This window comes from Mobula hypostoma, chromosome 23 (assembly GCF_963921235.1).
Source record: "Mobula hypostoma chromosome 23, sMobHyp1.1, whole genome shotgun sequence".
Classification (NCBI taxonomy): domain Eukaryota; kingdom Metazoa; phylum Chordata; class Chondrichthyes; order Myliobatiformes; family Myliobatidae; genus Mobula; species Mobula hypostoma.
Window position 1 is genome coordinate 5,088,761 of NC_086119.1, and position 23,474 is coordinate 5,112,234.

The window sequence follows — 23,474 nt, forward strand, 5'->3', positions numbered from 1 at the left end:
AATAACCTGAAATAAAACTATACAACTGTTTGGAAAGCATGTTTGGACCGCAAGTGTCACCATGCAACCAGCACCATCATAGCATACTCACAAACTACTAATCTGTACACGTTTGGAAATGTGGGAGGAAACTGGAGCACCCAGAGGAAACCCATGAGGTGATAGGGAGAACACACAAACTCCTTCTAAACAGCAGTGGAATTAAGCCCAGATTACTGATCTGTAGAGTATTATGCTAACCACTACACTACCGTGCTGCCCTCGAGCTACCAAGCCCGTTACTCAATAATTTGGAGTCTATTTTCTAGAACATTGTGAAAAAGCATCCTTTTTATATATACACTCAAAAGTGTATATATAAAAAAGGAACAATATTTTTTAGATGAGCATTTCTGTTTATTAGCCAAGAATATACTGAAGGTGGGAGGAAAGGGCTGTTTAACTGACAGCCAGGAATCATCCAATGGGTTTTCATGCAGAGAATGGTTATGATTAGGAATGCTCTGTATAGGAATGAAAGTGGAAGCAGACTCAATCATGACATTTAGAATGGAACAGGGTAATTAGGAGGAACTGATGTGGGGAGAGTGGGGTTGGGGGTTAGTGTGATGAAACTAACTGGTTGCTGTTGTATAGAGCTAGCATCGGTGATGGGCTGAAATGGCGCTTTTTGCGTTGTGGAATTAGCATTCCTGTGTATTGATCTGTAACCTCTTCTTTTTCCAGTTAGCTTGGGAACGCAGTGTGTTATGAAGATGAGTGGTTTGGATGAAGAAACAGGGTGGTTGGGGGTAGAAGGTCATTTGATTAAAAAAAAAATCCGAATTGTATTCAGCAATGTATGCAGAATGAACTCAGTAGGTCGGGCAGCGTATGGTACATGGTGGGGAATAAACAGTCAATGTTTTGATCCAAGACCTCTAATCAGGTATGAATAAACATTGACTGTTCATTCCCCTCCATAAATGTTGCTTAACCTGACGAGTTCCTCCAGCATTTTGTGTGTGTTGCTCTGGATTTCCGGCATCTGCAGAATCTGTTTATGAATTGTATTCACCAGATTTGGTGACCTTATGTGTAAAATTCACCATCTCTTCCCCTTGTTTTAGCTGCTGAAACATAATTTCACTCATTTTCAGATATACTTGTGTGATTCTAAGGCAACTGTGAGTTCTGCCGTGAAACATTTCTGTTTATTTTCAGGGAACAGTCATATATGGAGAGTGTTGTTACCTTTCTGCAAGATGTAGTCCCTCAGGTAAGTGCCAAAGATGTGTAGATTGTTAGTCGGTTCACCTCTCTACTGTACATGCAACAGTATTTCTTGGATAAGTGCTTTCAAAAAGCATGGCAATAAAAAAAAACAGATAAAGTCTAAAAGCATCTGAAAACTGAGGAAAAGGGAAGGCTCACACTAAAGTAGCATCATTTAGGACATCTTAAGTGCTTAGCAGCTAAAAAGATAAACACATAATTGTAAACCAGAAAACACAGATGTCTTTTCTATTTTTATTGTAATTGTAAACAGAACACGCAGAAAATTTCCATTGATATCAACCTGATAATTACCACATGATGTTATTTTAGTTAGATCATAAGACTATAAGATATAAGACCAAAATTAGGCCATTTGGCCCATTGAGTCTGCTCTGCAATTCCATCCTGGCTAATTAATTATCCCCTTCAATTCTATTCTCCTGCCTTCTCTTCGTACCCTTTGATGCCCTTAATAATCAAGAACCTGTCAACTTCTGCTTGAAATGCACCCAATGATTTGGCCTCCACTGCTGCCCGTGGCAACAAATTCCATAGATTCATCACCCTCTGACTAAAAAAATGTCTTCGCATTTCTGTTCTGAATGGGCGCCCTTCAATCCTTACGTCATGCCCTCTCGTACTAGACTTTCCCATCATGGGAAACAACTTTGCCACATCCACTCTGTCCACGCCTTTCAACATTCGAAATGTTTCTATGAGGTCTCCCCTCATTCTTCTAAACTCCAAGGAATACAGTCCAAGAGTGGACAAACGTTCCTCATATGTTAACCCTCTCATTCCCGGAATCATTCTAGTGAATTTTCTCTGTACCCTCTCCAACATTAGCACATCCTTTCTTAAATAAGGAGACCAAAACTGCCCACAGTACTCCAAGTGAGGTGTCACCAGCGCCGTATAGAGCCTCAACATCACATCCCTGCTCCTATACTCTATTCCTCTAGAAATGAATGCCAACATTGCATTCGCCTTCTTCACTACCGACTCAACCTGGAGGTTAACTTTAAGGGTATCCTGTACAAGGACTCCCAAGTCCCGTTGCATCTCCGAACTTTGAATTTTGAACTTTGAATAAAGGGGTCATCCTTCTATTTTGAGTCTGTGCCCTCTGGTCCTAGAATCTCCCACTATTGGAAACATCTTCTCCATGTCCACTCTATTCAGGCCTTTAAATATTTGATAGGTTTCAATGAGATGCTTCCATTCTTTTAAGCTCAAACAAGTATAGGTCCAGATGATTATGCTGTTTGAGATGTAAAAATTCATGATAAAAGTTCCTTCGATGATCTTCAGTATCATGCCACAGCAGTTTTAAAACTCAGTTGGTGACATATGAGGCATTTTTTAATACCTTTTCAAAAATACCATGCTTTAAACTGCAGCATTATCTTAGTGTTTAGTGTCTTTAGTGTATAAGATGCTTCTTCCCTCCGCTAGCCTGCGGGTCACCCTTGGGCAAGGTGTAGCATCTGCTTAGCCCTCTGATCAGGGCCAGGTGAAGCTGTGGGAGCAGGTGGTGGATAGTCGTGTGAGCAGCTGGTGCAGATCACAAGTCCTGGTTATGCGACCACTGATACCAGGCAGATGATCTCTGAAGAGTATTGATAATGGCTGGGGTTACCCGTCTTATAAAGGCACTGCCTAGAAGAAGGCAATGGCAAACTACTTCTGTAGAAAAATTTGCCAAGAATATTTACGGTCATGAGACCATGATCGGCCATATCATACAACGCAGTGCATACTGATAATGATGAGTTTTAAGTTGCTTTCTATGACTTCAGCTGCCTGGCTCCTTTATCCTCTTTACCTCTTCTTTTAAGATGCTCTTTTCAACTTTTTACTGAGCTTGGCAAATTTTGTTGATGCTCATCTGAAGCACCTTGGAATATTTTACCATGTCGTAAAATATGATAGAAAAATGGAGGGCTATGTAGGAGAGAAGGGTGAGGTTGATCTTGGAGCAAGTTAAAAGGCCAGCACAATATTGTGGGCTGAAGGGCCTGTACTATGCTGTATTGTTTGATGTTGTTGTTGCTCCTCACTGTAGAAAACGGATGTAAGTTCTTCCATTGTTTTCATTTTTTCCATCAATTTTACTTTCCCTTAGGCATACACTGGCTCAGCTCCAACAGATGAGAAAGAAAAAATAGTCTGGGTTCGTTTTGAAAAAGCGGATATAAATGGTAAATGTATTGTTTTTCTTTGTTATTTACTTCCATTTAACTTTATTTACTTAACCACGGTTTGTATGTGCAAAATTGTGACCCAAATTCAGTGACATAGTAGTGAGTGAGTAACAGATTTTGTTCCTATCAGAGAAATAGAAATGTTCTTAGTGGAACTGTGCAACGTGATGAACACAATAATAGTGTTTCAGCTTGAAGAGCACAGATGAATGACTGGTGCAAATGATGCTTTAATTTGAAATAACAGAATAAATGTATTGCCCAAAAATAGTATTGGGGAAACATTAAAAAGAGTTGTTTTGTGAATTATTAGCATATTTACCAATCCCTGGGCGATGGTTGGTGAGTGAAGAGTTTCTGCTCTTGACGTTGAAGCAGCTTTTGACCAGGTGTGACCTCTAGGAGCTCTAGTAAAAGAGTTGTTAGATCTGGTGATATTAATCCAAGGTTCTTCGGAAGTCAAGAATGAGGCATAAAACTTGTTGCTTACAATCATTTTATTAAGTGTTGCAAGAATGAAGAATGAACAGAGAACAGACAAAGAGTTTTCTCATACTCAAATTAGAGATAAACAAAATTCCAGTGATAACAGTAAACCTATAAAATAGCCAGTCTCAACTTCACTCTCAACTGTTTGGAGCTTGAATTATGTTTGATGAAACGCTTTGCTGCATGTCTGTAGGCAGGTTTTTGATGGACGTAATTGTTGATGGTGCCTTCCATTGCTTTGTTGATTCAGAATTGATTCATTGGATAGTAATTAGCTGGATGGAATTGCCTTACTTACTGTGAGCAGGACATGATAGACACGTCTTCCTAACTGTACTGCAACTGTTCTTCTAGAGGCACGACTGGTTCTGGAGTGCAAGACTTCAGTTCTGTAACCTGTATGTTGCGTATTCACCTTGTCTTCGCAGTATTCACGAGTACAACAACAGCAACAAAGCAACAATAGCAATATTGTTTCCCTTTCCGCCCTCCAAACCACCCACACACCCGCTTCATTCACACACATAGTCTTCCAACCCTAGGATACACTGCTTCCCAGCCTCCAGCCTACAGTGGACTCTAGACTTGCAGACACTGGGCTTCCAACTTTCCCAGTGGACTAACAGATCTACTGCTTTGGCCATCAAGCCTCTACATATTGACTTCAATCCCTGTCTTTAGTATCGAACAGTACTCACTGATGATGGAACCCCAAACTCCAGGCCTCGAACTTCAGGTTTGCCAATGATGGAGCTCCAGACTCACCAACTCATGTGCCTAGGGGGTCACTGGTCCTCATGCCTCCTACCCACATGGACTTGTCAGCGTGGGCAAGGGAGTCTCGCTAACTGGGGGGGGGGGCGGGGGAGGTGGTGGCATCTCCAACCTTCATCCTCGCTGGTCTTTGTCCATCGCGCTTGCCAGCCTTGCATTTGTCCATGGATTTCCTTTGTTGCACATCCACATTGCTGGCCTTCGAATGTGGAGCGGAGGCCTGGACTTCGGCCAGACCTCTAATCGATCACATCCATGTGTTCAAACCCTAAACTGACCCCTAACTCCCCACTCTATCCATAAAACCATCTCTATGAACCTAAAGAAGCAACTAAGCAAAGCTGCTTTTAAATACGTACATGGCACTTACTTCAGCCTCTTCTTTGTGGTAGTGTGTTACACATTCTTGCCGATGTGGGGAATGGATTTATCAGTGACTGTTCCATTACTTATAATACTTGAAGAAGAAGAAGAAAGCCCTTAACTCCGAGTGGAGTCATTGGGACGCCGTTTTTTTAAGTAGGCTTTCTTATTTTTATGAGGCTGAGTTGCTAGCTCGACGCTCAACCCAGCACGATGGAAAGCGTGCAAGAGAGCTAGTTGGATTTGAACTCGGGAGGCTTTGCTCCGAAGTCTTGCGCTGATGCCATTACTCCACCAGCTGGCTTACTTATAATACTAGATCATGGCATAAATCTTGGAACAGGAATAAGGGATTTTCCAGTGTTGGAAAGACAATATGAAACTAATTCTAGATGTACTAAATGCTGATGTTGCACTTTGTCAGTCAACATTAATTGTTGAATACTTCAGAGTAAATCTTTTGCCAGTGTAATTATTTTGGGATTAGATCAGATTATTAGATCACACCAGTTCTGAGAACCTACAAACTGCAGTGTTGTACTTGCTTTTTATTAGTATTTTAATCTGTACATTTCTCACATTTATGGCTTTTGTGAAGTGTTTCCCAGTTATTGACATTTTAGTTGCTCAGTTCACTGAACAGCAGGGCAGCACATGCCAATCATTAGCTGTAACTTATTGCAAGTGAATGCTTCGCTTAAAGCAGTTACTTACTGTTTGATCTAGTCAAACCACGAATACTTGTTCAGTGAAGTAGAAAAGTAATCGTAAATGTGATTGTCGAGTGTGAATAGAAATGTTGATATGAGTTTCGTGCTTCTCTGCAAAGTTGAATTTAACCAGCTCTAATTTGTGCAGAAGCAGCAGCGTTAACATAGCAGAATGGCCCAGGGAAAGTTCAAGATAGGAAAGATTGTGACGAGATACAGCTTTTACTGGGGTGGGAAGAGAAGTGAGTATAGAATTTAGTGTTGGAATATTTGCAGAATGCTAAAGAAGAGAGAAAATGTTTCTCACATACAAAATGAAATATTGGTTCCCCTTCAAATTTGATGCTTGATGGAGACCTGCCATTGTAGATCTCCAGAGACTAAGTCCCATATATCCTGGAGCCAATCTATTCCTGTTAACCTCAAAGCTGTTTGGAAGCCTGCCCTAAGCTGTGGAAATGTGCTACTGGTTGTTGGAACTCCATTCACCATGGTTTTTAGAATTGATGTAAACTGCAATGGGCTCCAGTGGGAAATGTAAAACTCTCACTTTTATGTATCTGCAGCTGGAATCTGTATTCATCCAATTTGCTGTAGTTGTTTTTCTCAATGCAAGTCACTTCTATTTGAGAGATTTTATTAGTGAACTTTCAGGACAACTTTCTATCAATTGTGTTTAAAAGAAAAAGCAGAGCTTCATATCAAAGATGGGAATATATTGCTTTGATCAGTGGTTGTGCAATTTTTGATAAATCATGATTTATACATATTAGTTTTTAAACACACATACACACACAAAATACTGGAGGAACTCAGCAGTCAGGCAGCATCTATGGAAAGTAATAAATAGTTGTCATTTTGGGCCTAGACGCTTCATCAGGACTTGTGTCTGTTACTCTGGATTTCCAACGTGTAGAATTTCATGTGTTATGATATAGCTGCTTTTAAGTCTTGATTTTTATCTAATAGTTTACTCAGGTGCATGGGTTTGTTGTTGCAGTCCACTGTATTTACAGTTGATACTAACTAGATGCATGGAAATGCAGATTAATAAGGATAAGTGAAATCACCTTCTTGAAAAGGTGGTAATTTCAAAAATAATTAAAAGTAAGTCACTGATATTTTATGTTTCCATTGTTAACAACATTTTGGATCTTGGCATTACTTAGACTAAATCTGAACAAGGACAAGGGATTGTCACTCGGTGTCTTGAGCCTTCTCTGAGATTTAACATCATGGTTGATCAGACTAATTTTAAATCAACCTTCCTCTCTATGCTGGAAACCTTTCACTTCCTTTTCAAAAATCTATCAACCTCTGCTTTAAAACTATTTAAAGACTTCCATCAGTAATTGAGAAAGAGAATTCTCAAGAAGATCCTTTGTTTTAAATGTGTGACCCCATAATCACTAAACAATGATCAGTACTTCTAGTTTCTCCTCAAGTGGAAATATATTATCCACATCCTCTCTGCTAAGTCCTCTTGGGATTTAAGTTACAGCCGATACAAATCTTTGCCTATTAAGCCTTTACTGATAAAGACAAGCAACATACATCAAAGTTGCTGGTGAACGCAGCAGGCCAAGCAGCATCTATAGGAAGAGGCGCAGTCGACGTTTCAGGCCGAGACCCTTCGTCAGGACTAACTGAAGGAAGAGTGAGTAAGGGAGTAAATCCCTTACTCACTCTTCCTTCAGTTAGTCCTGACGAAGGGTCTCGGCCTGAAACGTCGACTGCGCCTCTTCCTATAGATGCTGCTTGGCCTGCTGCGTTCACCAGCAACTTTGATGTATGTTGCTTGAATTTCCAGCATCTGCAGAATTCCTGTTGTTTACTGATAAAGACAACCTTGTTTTCCCAGGTTTTAGTTAAGTAAACTTTCCCTGAACTGTTTCCAACAGGTTAACATGCTTCCTTAAATAAGGAGACCACTAATGTACATAATATTTCCAGATGTGGCTTTAACAGTGACCTGTATAACCTCCCTACTTTTGTATTCTATTCCCCAGGCAATAAATGAAAATATTCTGCTAACTTTTCTAATTACTTCCTGTACCTGCATACTAACCCTTGATGTACCCAGATCCTATGGTTGGCACGGTGATGGAGCAGTTAGCATTGCTTTCTCACAGCTCTGGGGATCCCAGTTCAATTCCACATTTGGTGATGTTCTTCTTGTGTCTCATAAGTTTTTGTCAAGTTCTCTGGTTTCCTCCAAAAATACGCTGGAAGGTTAATTAGCTACTGTAAATGTATCCTTCCATGTAGGGTAACTGACACAGGAGTGGAAAGGGAGTAGATTGGCATATGAAGAAAAAGATTAGCTTTATTGTCACATGTACTTTGAAACTATGTGAAATGCGTTGTTTGCGTCAAATCAGTGAGGATTGAGTGGGACAGCCTTCGAGTTTTACCACACTTCCGGCACCAACATGGCATGCCCACAGTTTACTAACCCTATGTATGTGAGAGAACAAAGTAAGAAGAATAAGGAAAGGAACTGATAAGATTACACCCTGGGGAGCCAGGATGGGTCTATGGGCTAAAGGCCCTTCTGAATTATCGTAAATAAGTTAATTCCATCTTTTGTCATCGCTGATTAATCGGACTCTGAAAACTCACACTCATTCCTCAATCATTCTTTATTTTACTTGCCACCACACAGTGAAGTCTGAACAGAGAAATGTTATTTTTGTACAGAATTGGCAAGCAGTTAGGGATATTGACCATTTGGTAAACTGTACATTTGAATTCCTTATTTGTTAGATCAATCACCTTTCACAATACAGGTGTTGAAAGTCAGTAGAAACTGCAAGCTAATGCTGGATGTTACTTTGAAGCAATTGTCCCTTAGTTGGTGTTGGAGCCTCTTCCTTCTAGTCTCCAGTAAGCGAAAATAGCTCTGGGAATCTGCTGTGCTATGTTCTTTAAAGACCTTTCTTGCCTAGGCTATCTGCACTCAATATGCAATGCATCCTTGTCTGGACATTGTTAACCCTTGTCTTACTACAACTTCCACACCCTCTGCTTCTCAATTCCTGACTGAACACAAAAGATTGGCTCAAGTAATTTCTAGGAAGAGGTGCAGTCGACGTTTCAGGCTGAGACTCTTCGTCAGGACCCTTCGTGAGTCCTGACGAAGGGTCTCGGCCTGAAACGTTGACTGCACCTCTTCCTGGAGATGCTGCCTGGCCTGCTGCGTTCACCAGCAACTTTTATGTGTGTTGCTTGAACTTCCAGCATCTGCAGAATTCCTGTTGTTTGCGGCTCAAGTAATTTGCTTCCTTTAGATAGTAGCAATGAAGTTATGCAGTTAAAATACTTTTTTATTTCCATTAAAAAGTGGTTGAATCAGGTTCTATGTTGTTGTTTAAAGTTAAATTGGATAGATATACTGGCAGGAAAGGAATGGAGGGTTATGGGCTGAGTGTAGGTTGGTGAGACTAGGAGAGAGTAAGAGTTTGGCACGGACTAGAACAGCGGTCCCCAACCACCAGGCCGCAAGGCATGCGCTACCGGGCCGCGAGGAAATGATATGATTTGGTGATAGGAGTCAGCTGCATCTTTCCTCATTCCCTGTCACGGCCACTGTTGAGCTTGAACGCATGCGAGGTCATTACCCGGGCGTCATCCATGTCAGCGCGGGAAGGAGATCAACTCCTCGAGCTTGCAAATGACCGCGGGCTGAAAAGTATGTTTGACATAACATCTCTGCCGGCATTCTGGATCAAAGTCAAGGCTAAATATCCTGAGATAGCCACGAAAGCACTGAAAACGTTGCTTCCATTTCCAACATATCTCTGCAATGAATGCAACGAAAACTAAATTGTGGAATAGACTGGACATAAGGAACCCCGTTCGAGTATCGCTGTCTCCCATCGCCCCTCGATAGGACTGTCTTGTTGCAGGAAAACAAGCCCAGGGCTCCCACTGATTCAGTGATATTGGTGCGTTGCAATGATTTTATATGTTCATACGAGGAAAATATGTGCTGTGTGTTTAATATCCAAACATTACTTAAAATGTTATGATGCTATTATAAGTGACTTATATAACTATATAACAAGTACAGCACGGAAACAGGCCATCTCTGCCCTTCTAGTCTGTGCCGAACACTGCTCTCACCTAGTCCCACTGACCTGCACTCAGCCCATAGCCCTCCATTTCTTTCCTGTCCATATAGCTGTCCACTTTAACTTTAAATGATAATATCAAACCTGCCTCTACCACTTCTACTGGAAGTTCGTTCAACACTTACTTCAAGCTCCCCTGTCCTCCCCGACAATTGTCTTCTCGCTATATTCATGTGAGGAAAATATGCGCTGTGTGTTTAATATTAAATTTGTTAGATAAACCCCTTTTAGAAACAAAATTGGGTGTATTAGCCACTTTCACCTATATTCCGGTCGTGATTAACACCCCCCCCCAACAGAATCGGCAAAAATGATTTTTAAAAAATTGGCACGTACACGCATCCGCAAGTTACGCATGCGCACTGGTGCCCGCGCAAGGCTTCATGGTCATTGTAGTCTTTTTCGGGGTAAACGCAACGTATTTGACTGCTACTTTTGTACGTTGGCAACCCTAAACTCCTCCCCCAGTCGGCTGGTCCGCAAGAATATTGTCAATATTACACTGGTCCGCAGTGCAAAAAAGGTTGGGGACCCCTGGGCTAGAAGGGCCGAGACGGCCTGTTTCCGTGCTGTAATTGTTATATGGTTAAAATGTGTTTATAGAAAATATTGTAGTCAGCTTCATGAGAAGAGAGAGAAGGTGAGTGAACTAGCTTGGCACTTATTCTTTTTGTTGTGGTGCAAAGTTAAATGAAGCTTCCGCTGCTATCATCAGAATCAGTCTCAAGTGTTGTATCTCCAGCATCTATCATGAAATTTGTTGTTTTACGGCAGCAGTACATTGCAATACATAATAATAAAAATAAATATATTGCAATAAGAAATGTATATAAAATTAAATAAGTAGTGCAACAAGAGAGCGAAAAATAGTGAGGTAGTGTTCATGGATTCATAAACAAGTTGTATTGTGTTTCTTTAATGTTCATGGACTCAGGGTCTTGACTATTTTTTTGTGTGACTGTAGTTCACTGATATCTTGTCTGTGCTTTATGCTGTGTGTGACTGTTGGTACTGTGTTTTGCAACTTGGCACTGTGTTTTGCAACTTGGCCCTGCAGTAACTCAATTTCATTTGGCTCTATTCATGGGAATTCATGTAAGGTTGAATGACAATTAAATTTGAACTATAAACTGTTCAGAAATCTGATGGTGGAAGGGAAGAAGCTGTTCCTAAAACATTGAATGTGTGTCTTCAGGTTCCTGTAGCTCCTCCTTGATGGTAGCAATGATAAGAGGGCATGTTCTGGGTGATGGGGGTCCTTAATGATGGATGCCACCTTTCAATATTGCTTCAATATTATCTTGACGTACCTCAGTCTTTACTGTGTGCCAAATGATTTTGTTATTCATTTAGAGTAACAGAGCATGAAACTAAATAACTGTGTATGCAATACTTTCCAATTTTCTTCTGTAGTGGTATAGGTAGTGGTATATTCCAAATCCTTGAAATGTAATCTGGTGCTGGTTGTAGCATATCATTGTGTCAGAATGGAACGTATTTTTGAGACAGGACACAATGTGCTGCTGTTGACCAGAGATTATGGAAAGCAAAAAAAAAACAATGGTTTGCATTATGTAGTATCTTTCACTTATAATATCCTGAAATGCTTTTGAGATACAGTTATAGTTCAAATGTTGGAACTGCAGTAATGACAGTAATATCCCCACGCAGTAATTTTTTTAGCACAGTAATGACCTGCATCTGGCAATGTACACTATAATGACCAAATTATCAGGCTGAGGATTAAAGTTGTGCAGGGCAAAGTTGTTCTTGTCACATCTTGAATGAGAGTGAGAATCAGAATCAAGTTTATTATTACTGATTTATGTTGTTTTGTGACAGCAGGACAGTGCAATAAATAAAATAATACTGTAAGTTATAATTGGAGATATAGTCATAGTCATACTTTATTGATCCCAGGGGAAATTAGTTTTCGTTACAGTTGCACCATAAATAATTAAATAGTAATAAAACCATAAATAATTAAATAGTAATATGTAAATTATTCCAGGAAATAAGTCCAGGACCAGCCTATTGGCTCAGGGTGTCTGACCCTCCAAGGGAGGAGTTGTAAAGTTTGATGGCCACAGGCAGGAATGACTTCCTATGACGCTCTGTGTTGTATCTCAGTGGAATGAGTCTCTGGCTGAATGTACTCCTGTGCCCAACCAGTACATTATGTAGTGGATGGGAGACATTGTCCAAGATGGCATGCAACTTAGACAGCATCCTCTTTTCAGACACCACCGTCAGAGAATCCAGTTCTATCCCAACAACATCACTGGCCTTACGAATGAGTTTGTTGATTCTGTTGGTGTCTGCTACCCTCAGCTTGCTGCCCCAGCACACAACAGCAAACATGATCGCACTGCCACCACAGACTCGTAGAACATCCTCAGCATCGTCCGGCAGATGTTAAAGGACCTCAGTCTCCTCAGAAAATAGAGACGGCTCTGACCCTTCTTGTAGACAGCCTCAGTGTTCTTTGACCAGTCCAGCTTATTGTCAATTCGTATCCCCAGGTATTTGTAATCCTCCACCGTGTCCACACTGACCCCCTGGATGGAAACAGGTCACCAGTACCTTAGCTGTCCTCGGGTCTACCACCAGCTCCTTAGTCTTTTTCACATTAAGTGGCAGATAATTCTGCTCACACCATGTGACAAATTCTGCTCACACCATGTGACAAATTCTGCTCACATCATGATGTGACAAATTCTGCTCACACCATGTGACACATTCTGCTCACACCATGTGACACATTCTGCTCACACCGTGTGACACATTCTGCTCACACCATGATGTGACACATTCTGCTCACACCATGTGACACATTCTGCTCACACCACGTGACACATTCTGCTCACACCGTGTGACACATTCTGCTCACACCATGATGTGACACATTCTGCTCACACCACGTGACACATTCTGCTCACACCATGTGACACATTCTGCTCACACCGTGTGACACATTCTGCTCACACCATGATGTGACACATTCTGCTCACACCATGTGACACATTCTGCTCACACCACGTGACACATTCTGCTCACACCGTGTGACACATTCTGCTCACACCATGATGTGACACATTCTGCTCACACCATGTGACACATTCTGCTCACACCATGTGACACATTCTGCTCACACCATGATGTGACACATTCTGCTCACACCATGATGTGACACATTCTGCTCACACCATGTGACACATTCTGCTCACACCATGATGTGACACATTCTGCTCACACCATGTATAATCTGTGCAAAAAGACAGCAAAATAGTGAGGAAGAGTTCATGGACCATTCGGGAATCTGATGGCAAAGGGAAAGCACCTGTTCCTAAAATGTTAAGTGTGCCTTCAGGCTTCTGTACATCCGCTCTGATGGGAGCATGTCCTGGGTGGTGGGATGTGTTTTACAACCACTTTGGAAAGCAGACTGAACCTCCCTTTATTGTCGGATTTGAAAGACTGTATTGCCCCACGAGTGTTGTTCTGGAGTGTCAGCCCTGGCATCTAGAGTCAACAGGAGTAAATACTTATCAAGCATTTTGGAGATGGTTTAAGTAGTTATTGACAGCATGGGATCTTCACAGTAGCTGTATTATGACTATGAAATCTTTTTACAGATCTTGCGAGAAATCCAGAGTATCATGAGATGAACAATGCTGGAAATGATCCTCCATTGCTGCTGCTCCTTGGGTATGCAGATGGAATGCAAATCTGGAGCATCCCTGTAAGTCGTCATTTTGTCTACTTGTTTTGTAAGTGCAGGTTGTATTTTTTTGCTCACTGATTGTAGTTGGACCTAGGGTGTTGTGGGCATTATTTGTGTATCTTTATTTTGCTTAGCCGGTAACATTTATAAGTTTTTATTGTGAGAGAATTTTTGAGTATAGTTGGTGGATCCAGACCTGAAGTATTGTTTGCAATGTTGCTTTTCCTACCTTTTAAATAAAAATGTATACTTGCTATAGGAGAAATGTGACAAACTTGCTTGGGATGGCAGAGATATGAGGAGGGATTGAAAACACTAGGTCTCAATCTTTTTCATTTAGAAGAATGAGATTGTTCAGCAGGGAGGTATGGGAAAGATGCTTGCTTGTTACATACACCTGTTGGGGAGCATTCTCCAGTTACCTTATAAGGTAACTGTAGCCTTCAGCCAGGAGCAGATGTCACAGGTGGTTCCCAACATTCACAGAGTGTTTCGACCCTAACCACGACACTCTGCAGTTGGTGGCCGGCAGTGGTGGCCAAATCACTGCCCATCTGCTCCTGGCTTCCGGCTCCCCTCCTCTTGCCTACTCCAAATCCAACAAGAGGCTCGTTCTGCCTCTTCCTCCATCCTACGAGCTACTTATTTTTTGCTCCTTTCGTCCAGGCCCAGATCTGACAACAACCGCCATGCTGATTTGTCTGGGAAACCTCTGCAGCTGATCTCCACAGGGAACAACCATGCCTGCCATCCCTTGTCTTTACACTCCTGCAGTAAGGGCTGGTACTTCAAGGCCTTTCTCTCGTGGGCCTCTTCCCATCCCTCCTCCCACGGCACAGTCAGCTCAACCAGAATTATTTTCTTGTCTTTGGTTGACCACAGTACAATGTCCGGACATAGTTGGTGGATCCAGACCTGAAGTATTGTTTACAATATTGCTTTTCCTACCTTCTTAAAAAACGTATACTTGCTATTGGAGAAATGTGACAAACTTTTTTGGGATGGCAGAGATATGAGGAGAGATTGAAAACACTAGGTCTCGATCTTTTTCATTTTGAAGAATGAGATTGTTCAGCAGGGAGGTATGGGAAAGATGCCTATCTTTTCTAAATCAACATCCTTCTGTAGGATTGTTAAAATAGATGTTGCAACTTGTAGGCAAGATCAAAGTTTATGGACCATAAATATAATTACTAATAAATCTTATATGGAATTAAGTAGAAACAGAGAATAACTAGAATGCGAAGCCCTCTGGCACAAGAATTAGTTTGAGGTAACCAGTTTCTGTTCATTTCAAGGAAATGAAAGCCAGATAAAGGATTGTTGGATATGCTGATGGGGTGAGATGAGGAGAGCTGGACGCAGTCTTCTGTGGAGCACATACATTGAAATTGACTATTATGGCCAGCTGTAATGATCTTGGGTGCAAAGTTCTATTTGTCTGTCTTGTATTGAAAGATGACATGACACTGTTGGCATTCTGCTTGATGTCTTCATCAAATTTGGTTCTTTGGCCATCACCACCAAGAAGTTTTTGGGCATACGTTTACTGATTATGATTATGCCCACTCAGTGGCTTCTTTATTGGGTACACCTGCTTGTTAATGTAAATATCTAATCAGCCCATCATGCAGCAGCAACTCAATACATTAAAGCATGCAGACATGGTTAAGAGGTTCAGTTGTTGTTCAGATCACACATCAGAATGGGGAAGAAATGTGATCTAAGTTGCAGTGGTGTGCAGAAAAGCAACTCTGAAGCCACAACACATTGAACTTTAAAGTAGATGGGCTGCAGCAGCAGAAGACCAAGAACATACACTCAGTTATTAGGTGCAGGAGGTACCTAATAAAGTGGTAACTGGGTATATAGTGCAGAGCAGTTGTTTGGCCATTTAAATGGGATCTCTAGAAGACTTTGGTCTTTTTATAATAATATATTACAATTTCTGATGACTTCTCTGATCCATGTGTTTTGGGATGTTTATTTCAATATGATCAGCTCTGGTGCACTCTACATTGAACTTTATCCTCTAGAGCAGGGGTTTCAAACCTTTCTTATACCATGGAGCTTTACCATTAACCGAGTAGTCCACAGACCCCAGGTTGGGAAGCTTTGCTGTAGACTATTAACAGTGCAGCCTGCTTCGTTTGTGAAAGGATCTGACGAAAATGATTTTGCCTCAAGGACATGTTTTGTCCCATGTACTGCATCTGTTTATATCACTAAAATCTCTGCATTCAAGATGTTCCAGGCATGCTTTTCCCTTAAGACAGAATGTTCTTGGATTTGATGGAAAATCCTAGTAATGCAGGTCATTCGAAATTAAAACCAGAAAATGCTACGACTGTGCAGCATGGCTCCGAATCTGAGGGGAAAGTCAGATACTGCATAAAGTGCAGAGCTAATGATTTGAGTAGAATCCATATGCCTTCTTCAGATTCTAAATTGATCTGCCTCAAGCATTTGTTCTTGGAGATCTGTGTCAGCAAAGGTCTGTGAGAACGAATGATCTTATTCCCAGTTAGCTCCTGAAGAAAATCAGTGAATCTATGTTAATGTGTGTGATATAAGCATATAAATAAGAAGTTAGTGAATTCAGTTAATTATTGAAATAGTGTAATGGAAGATATCCTCTCTGAACTGAATAAATTTAATCCCATTATGAGTATTAAAGAGTTTGTAGTCTAAAAGAATCAGAATCAGATTTAAGCAACACACATCAAAGTTGCTGGTGAACGCAGCAGGCCAGGCAGCATCTGTAGGAAGAGGTGCAGTCGACGTTTCAGGCCGAGACCCTTCGTCAGGACTAACTGAAGGAAGAGTGAGTAAGGGATTTGAAAGGGGGAGGGGGAGATGCAAAATGATAGGAGAAGACAGGAGGGGGGAGGGATAGAGCCAAGAGCTGGACAGGTGATAGGCAAAAGGGGATACGAGAGGATCATGGGACAGGAGGTCCGGGAAGAAAGACAAGGGGGGGGGACCCAGAGGATGGGCAAGAGGTATATTCAGAGGGACAGAGGGAGAAAAAGGAGAGTGAGAGAAAGAATGTGTGCATAAAAATGAGTAACAGATGGGGTACGAGGGGGAGGTGGGGCCTTAGCGGAAGTTAGAGAAGTCGATGTTCATGCCATCAGACGGAATATAAGGTGTTGTTCCTCCAACCTGAGTGTGGCTTCACCTTTACAGTAGAGGAGGCCGTGGATGGACATATCAGAATGGGAATGGGATGTGGAATTAAAATGTGTGGCCACTGGGAGATCCTGCTTTCTCTGGCGGACAGAGCGTAGATGTTCAGCAAAGCGGTCTCCCAGTCTGCGTCGGGTCTCGCCAATATATAAAAGGCCACATCGGGAGCACCGGACGTAGTATATCACCCCAGTCGACTCACAGGTGAAGTGTTGCCTCACCTGGAAGGACTGTTTGGGGCCCTGAATGGTGGTAAGGGAGGAAGTGTAAGGGCATGTGTAGCACTTGTTCCGCTTACACGGATAAGTGCCAGGAGGGAGATCAGTGGGGAGGGATGGGGGGGACGAATGGACAAGGGAGTTGCGTAGGGAGCGATCCCTGCGGAATGCAGAGAGAGGTGGGGAGGGAAAGATGTGCTTAGTGGTGGGATCCCGTTGGAGGTGGCGGAAGTTACGGAGAATAATATGTTGGACCCGGAGGCTGGTGGGGTGGTAGGTGAGGACCAGGGGAACCCTATTCCTAGTGGGGTGGCGGGAGAATGGAGTGAGAGCAGATGTACGTGAAATGGGGGAGATGCGTTTAAGAGCAGAGTTGATAGTGGAGGAAGGGAAGCCCCTTTCTTTAAAAAATGAAGACATCTCCCTCGTCCTAGAATGAAAAGCCTCATCCTGAGAGCAGATGCGGCGGAGACGGAGGAATTGCGAGAAGGGGATGGCATTTTTGCAAGAGACAGGGTGAGAAGAGGAATAGTCCAGATAGCTGTGAGAGTCAGTAGGCTTATAGTGGACATCAGTGGATAAGCTGTCTCCAGAAACAGAGACAGAAAGATCCAGAAAGGGGAGGGAGGTGTCGGAAATGGACCAGGTAAACTTGAGGGCAGGGTGAAAGTTGGAGGCAAAGTTAATAAAGTCAATGAGTTCTGCATGCGTGCAGGAAGCAGCGCCAATGCAGTCATCAATGTAGTGAAGGAAAAGTGGGGGACAGATACCAGAATAGGCACGGAACATAGATTGTTCCACAAACCCAACAAAAAGGCAGGCATAGCTAGGACCCATACGGGTGCCCATAGCTACACCTTTAGTTTGGAGGAAGTGGGAGGAGCCAAAGGAGAAATTATTAAGAGTAAGGACTAATTCCGCTAGACGGAGCAGAGTGGTGGTAGAGGGGAACTGATTAGGTCTGGAATCCAAAAAGAAGCGTAGAGCTTTAAGACCTTCCTGATGGGGGATGGAAGTATATAAGGACTGGACATCCATGGTGAAAATAAAGCGGTGGGGGCCAGGGAACTTAAAATCATTGAAAAGTTTAAGAGCGTGAGAAGTGTCACGAACATAGGTCGGAAGGGATTGAACAAGGGGTGATAAAACAGTGTCGAGGTATGCAGAAATGAGTTCGGTGGAGCAGGAGCAAGCTGAGACAATAGTTCGGCCAGGACAGGCAGGTTTGTGGATCTTGGGTAGGAGGTAGAACCGGGAAGTGCGGGGTGTGGGAACTATAAGGTTGGTAGCAGTGGATGGGAGATCCCCTGAGCGGATAAAGTCGGTGATGATGTGGGAGACAATGGCCTGGTGCTCCTTAGTGGGGTCACGATCGAGGGGTAAATAAGAGGAGGTATCCGCGAGTTGTCGCTGTGCCTCGGCAAGGTAGAGGTCAGTACGCCAGACTACAACAGCACCCCCCTTATCGGCGGGTTTAATAATAAGATTAGGATTAGTGCGGAGGGAGTGGAGAGCAGAGTGTTCCGAAGGAGTGAGGTTGGAATGGGGACAAGGTGCAGTGAAGTTGAGACGGTTGATGTCCCGTCGGCAATTAGCGATAAAGAGATCCAGAACAGGCAGAAGACCAGAGCGGGGTGTCCATGAAGAAGAGGAGGGTTGAAGATGGGAGAAGGGGTCATCGGTGGGGGTGGAAGAGTCCTTGCCGAAGAAGTAGGCTCGGAGACGGAGATGGCGGAAGAAAAGTTCCGCATCATGGCGAACACAGAACTCGCTGAGGTGTGGGCGAAGGGGGACAAACGTGAGGCCCTTACTGAGAACAGAGCGTTCTGCCTCCGACAGTTGAAGGTTGGAGGGGATGGTAAAGACCCAGCACGGATGAGAGCTGGGATCAGAGGGGCGAGGGGGGAGGCTGGGTGTGTCAATGGAGAGGGGAGGGTTGGGGTGAGAGGAAGAGGAAGCCTCTGAGGGCCCAGGAGTTGACGGTGGGATCTGAGGAAGACGGGGCTGCGGAGTGGTGGTGGGGGAAGGGGAGACGGGAGTCACAACAGCAGCACATAAAGACCCGGCCTGGAGTTCAAGGCTGGAATCTTGAGAGCTGGGATCAGAGGCGGAATCAGATTTAATATCACCGACATATGTCATGAAATTTGTTAACTTTACGGCAATGAGATACATGATAAATAAGATACATGATAAATGAGAAAAAAGCTGAATTACAGTAAATATAAATGTTTCTGAAATAGTTAAATTAAAATAAGTAGTACAAAAAAAACAAATAAGAAGTAGTGAGGTAGTGTTCATGGGTTCAATGTCCATTTAGAAATCAGATGGCAGAGGTGAAGAAGCTGTCCTAAGTCACTGTGTATGTGTGTCTTTAGGCTTCTGTACCTCCTTCCCGACAGTAACAATGAGAAGAGGGTGTGTCCTGAGTGTGTGTGTGGGGGGGTTCCTTTCATGATGGACTCCGCCTTTCTAAGCCATCGCTCCTTGAAGATGTCTTGGATACTTGTAGTCCCAAAGAAAGATGGCGCTGGTAACTGGTGACTTTGCGCATGCTCTCCCGAGCAAACTGCCCTCTCCACTATCCTATACCTGAGAAACCCTTCTAAACCTCCAATCTGCTACATCTAGCAAGATCAACAACACCCTGGCGAAGCTACTGACCCAGCTGGAGACCACTGCACCAGAATTGTTTCTTAAACTCCGGACCGCACCTGGACCTGACCAGCGAGGCCCACCACGTTCCTGGAGACCCGCGGCCTGCTACCGTGCCGGAGCGCTTGGAGACACGGCCCATTCCGACCAGCACCTCTCCGGAGCAGACGATCACACAGAGGTGACGGCGGAGACCTCAAGGTGCCCCAGACGCTTCCCCGGAGCGACCACCATAAAGCCTCGCTGGTGGCCATCCATAGCTGCCGGAAGTGAGGCCTCCGCTGCCAACCTTGGAAATCGAGTCCGAGGCTTGGCTGGAGCGGAGGCCTCCGCAACCATGACTCGGCTTGCGGACTTGTTTCAGCCAGGAGCCCGGCCATCTGGGATTAAGTGTCGGTTTCGGGGCCCGACCCAATCGACAGCCCAGGCCCCCGGCAGCTGGAAGTGGCAGTGGAGTCTCCCCCATCACTCGGCTCGACCCGGAGTGCCTGACTACACGACCCGCCGATTGATTCATGTGGGGTGCGTCCACCAACCTCGAAAAAGAGCTGACAACAACACACTGCATCGATGGAAACCCGGAAAGATGCACTATTTACCGAGGAAGCATGGGAAAGGAGCAGGGCTGCTGGTCAGGTTGAAGCTGAGGGGCTTCAGGGTTCCTGTGCCCACCATCCTACTAGCTAATGTGCAAGCCATAGAGAACAAGGTGGATGATCTTAAAGGGAGACTCACCTACTGCAGGGAGATGCAGAACTGCTGTGTATTCTGTTTCACCGAGACCTGGCTCTCCCCTGCCACTCCTGACTGTGACAGCCGACCAGAGGGATTTTCAATTCATCGGATGGACCGCATGGCGTCTTCGGGCAAGACGAGGGGAGGTGGTGTCTACCTACTGATCAACACTGCGTGGTGCTCGGGCACAGCGACACTGACAAGCTCCTGCAGCCCAGACCTGGAACACCTGTCGGTGAAGTGTCGCCCGTACTATCTGCCACAGGAATTCACCTCGGTCATACTGACAGTGGTCTACATTTCCCCCCAGGCGGACGTGGAGTGTGCTCTGACCATACTGTATACTAACATCAGTGAACTTGAGAACAGGTATCCGGAAGCTTTGGTCATTACAACCAGGGACTTTAACCAGGCCAACCTCAGAAAGGGGCTGCCAAAGTTATACCAACATGTCTCCTGCCCCACTAGAGGCCCGAATATACTTGACCACTGCTACACAGCAGTCAAAGATGCCTACCGTTCTGTCCCACGACCTCACTCTGGAAAATCAGACCATCAGGCCGTACTCCTCGTCCCGGCTTAAAAACTGAAACTGAAGTGGGAGGTTACCATGTCAAAAGTAGTGTCGCGTTGGACGGAGGAAACGGATGAGGTCCTCCGTGACTGCTTTGAATAGGTGGACTGGTTAGTATTCAAGGACTCAGCAGCTAACCTCGATGAGTATGCCTCAGCTGTCACGGACTTTATTTGGAAATGCACGGAGGACTGTGTGTCTCGCAAGACAATCCGGGTATTCCCTAACCAGAAACCTTGGATGAACTATGAGGTCAAGTCCCTTTTAAAGGCTAGAGCTGCGGCTTTTAGGTCTGGGGATACCAGTTGCTACACGGAATCCAGGCGTGAACTCCGGAAAGCCATTAAGGGTGCCAAGAGGCAATATCAAGCCAAGTTGGAAGCCCAGGCTAACCAGAGGGATGGCAGTAGACTATGGCAGGGTCTAAATGAGATCACTGGGTGCAAAGAAAAGGCTGGGAATATCAATAACTGTGGCGCTTCTCTTCCTGATGAACTTAACGTATTCTACGCAAAATTTGAACAGAAGAGGAGCGTCCCGCTCCCTCTGGATGAATCGGACCTGGTGGCATCGAGATTCATCATCACCGAGGAAGACGTTAGAAGGGCCTTCCAGAAGATAAATCCAAGGAAGGCGACGGGCCCAGATGGCGTCCCGGGACGGGTTCTCCGGGCTTGTGCAAGCGAGCTAGCTGGAGTGTTTGCTGACATCTTCAACTGCTCCTTGCTTCAGTCTAAGATCCCCTCGTGCTTTAAGAAGGCAACGATAATCCCGGTGCGGAAGAAGAGCAAGGTGGCATGCCTGAATGACTATCGACCTGTGGCTCTGACATCAATTGCTATGAAGTGGTTCGAGAGATTGGTTATGGCACACATCAACCACAGCCTACTGGTCAACCTCGATGCTTTGCAATTCGCCTACTGGAGCAACAGGTCAATGGCAGATGCCATCTCTCTGGCCCTACATTCCTCCTTAGAACACCTGGAGAATCAAGACGCATACGTAAGGCTCCTTTTCATTGACTACAGCTCTGCCTTTAATATCATCATTCCAAATAAACTGATTCCTAAGCTCCGGAACCTGGGCCTTAGCACTCAGATCTGCAGCTGGATCTTCAACTTCCTCACAGACAGGACCCAGGCTGTAAAAATAGGGGAAAAGCTCTCCTCTATAATCACTCTGAGCATCGGTGCCCCACAAGGCTGTGTACTCAGCCCCCTGCTGTACTCACTGTACACCCATGATTGTGTAGCCAAGTTTCCATCAAACTCAATATATAAGTTTACTGATGACACAACAATTGTAGGCCGTATCTTGGGTAGTGATGAGTTTGAGTACAGAGAGGAAATTAAGAACCTGGTGGCATGGTGCGAAGACAATAACCTATCCCTCAATGTCAGCAAGACGAAGGAATTGGTTGTTGACTTCAGAAGGGGTAGCGGACCGCACAACCCAAGTTACATCGGTGGTGCGCAAGTGGAACAGGTCAAAAGCTTTAAGTTCCTCGGGGTCAATATCACAAATGACCTGACTTGGTCCAACCAAGAAGAGTTCACTGCCAAGAAGGCCCACCAGCGCCTTTACTTCCTGAGAAAACTAAAGAAATTTGGCCTGTCCCCTAAAACCCTCACTAATTTTTATAGATGCACCGTAGAAAGCATTCTTCTAGGGTACATCACAAACTGGTATGGAAGTTGTCCTGTCCAAGACTGAAAGAAGCTGCAGAAGATCGTGAACACAGCGCAGCACATCACACAAACCAATCTTCCATCCTTGGACTCACTTTACACCGCACGCTGTTGGAGCAGTGCTGCCAGGATAATCAAGGACATGACCCACCCAGCCAACAGACTTTTCGTCCCTCTTCCCTCCGGGAGATGGCTCAGGAGCTTGAAGACTTGTATGGCCAGATTTGGGAACAGCTTCTTTCCAACTGTGATAAGACTGCTGAAGGGATCTGGGCCGTACCCTCCAAATATCTGGACCTGCCTCTCGGTTTTTTTGCACGACCTTACTTTCCATTATGATTTATAATTTAAATTTTTAATATTTACTAATTTTAACTATTTTAAATATTTTTAATATTTAATATTTGTAATCCAGGGAGCGGGAAGCGCAGAATCAAATATCACTGTGATGATTGTACGTTCCAGTATCAATTGTTTGGTGACAATAAAGTATAAATTATAAGTATAAAGTATACTGCAGAGGCTAGCATCCATGATGGAGCTGACTAATTTTACAAGTTTCTGCAATTTACTTTGATCTTGTGCAGTAGCCCGTATACCAAATGATGATGCAGCTTGTCAGAATGCTCTCCATGGTACATTTGTATTGAATTGAATTGACTTTATTTCTTGCATTCTTCACGTACGTGAGGAGTAAAAATCTTTACGTTACATCTCTGTCTGAATGTGCAAATTATAGTAATTTGTAATAAATAGTATGT

General features: G+C 43.9%; 1 protein-coding gene across 7 annotated transcripts in view; it reads left to right on the top strand.

The window, feature by feature from the left end:
* Positions 1 to 23,474, top strand: part of bcas3 (BCAS3 microtubule associated cell migration factor) — a 987,973-nt gene that overhangs the window by 35,618 nt on the left and 928,881 nt on the right. For all 7 annotated transcript variants that reach the window (XM_063031775.1, XM_063031774.1, XM_063031776.1 and 4 more), the window contains exons 3-5: positions 1,204 to 1,258; positions 3,383 to 3,458; positions 13,566 to 13,672. In XM_063031775.1, coding sequence (XP_062887845.1) covers positions 1,204 to 1,258; positions 3,383 to 3,458; positions 13,566 to 13,672 — 238 coding nt within the window. The remainder of the gene's footprint in view (positions 1 to 1,203; positions 1,259 to 3,382; positions 3,459 to 13,565; positions 13,673 to 23,474) is intronic.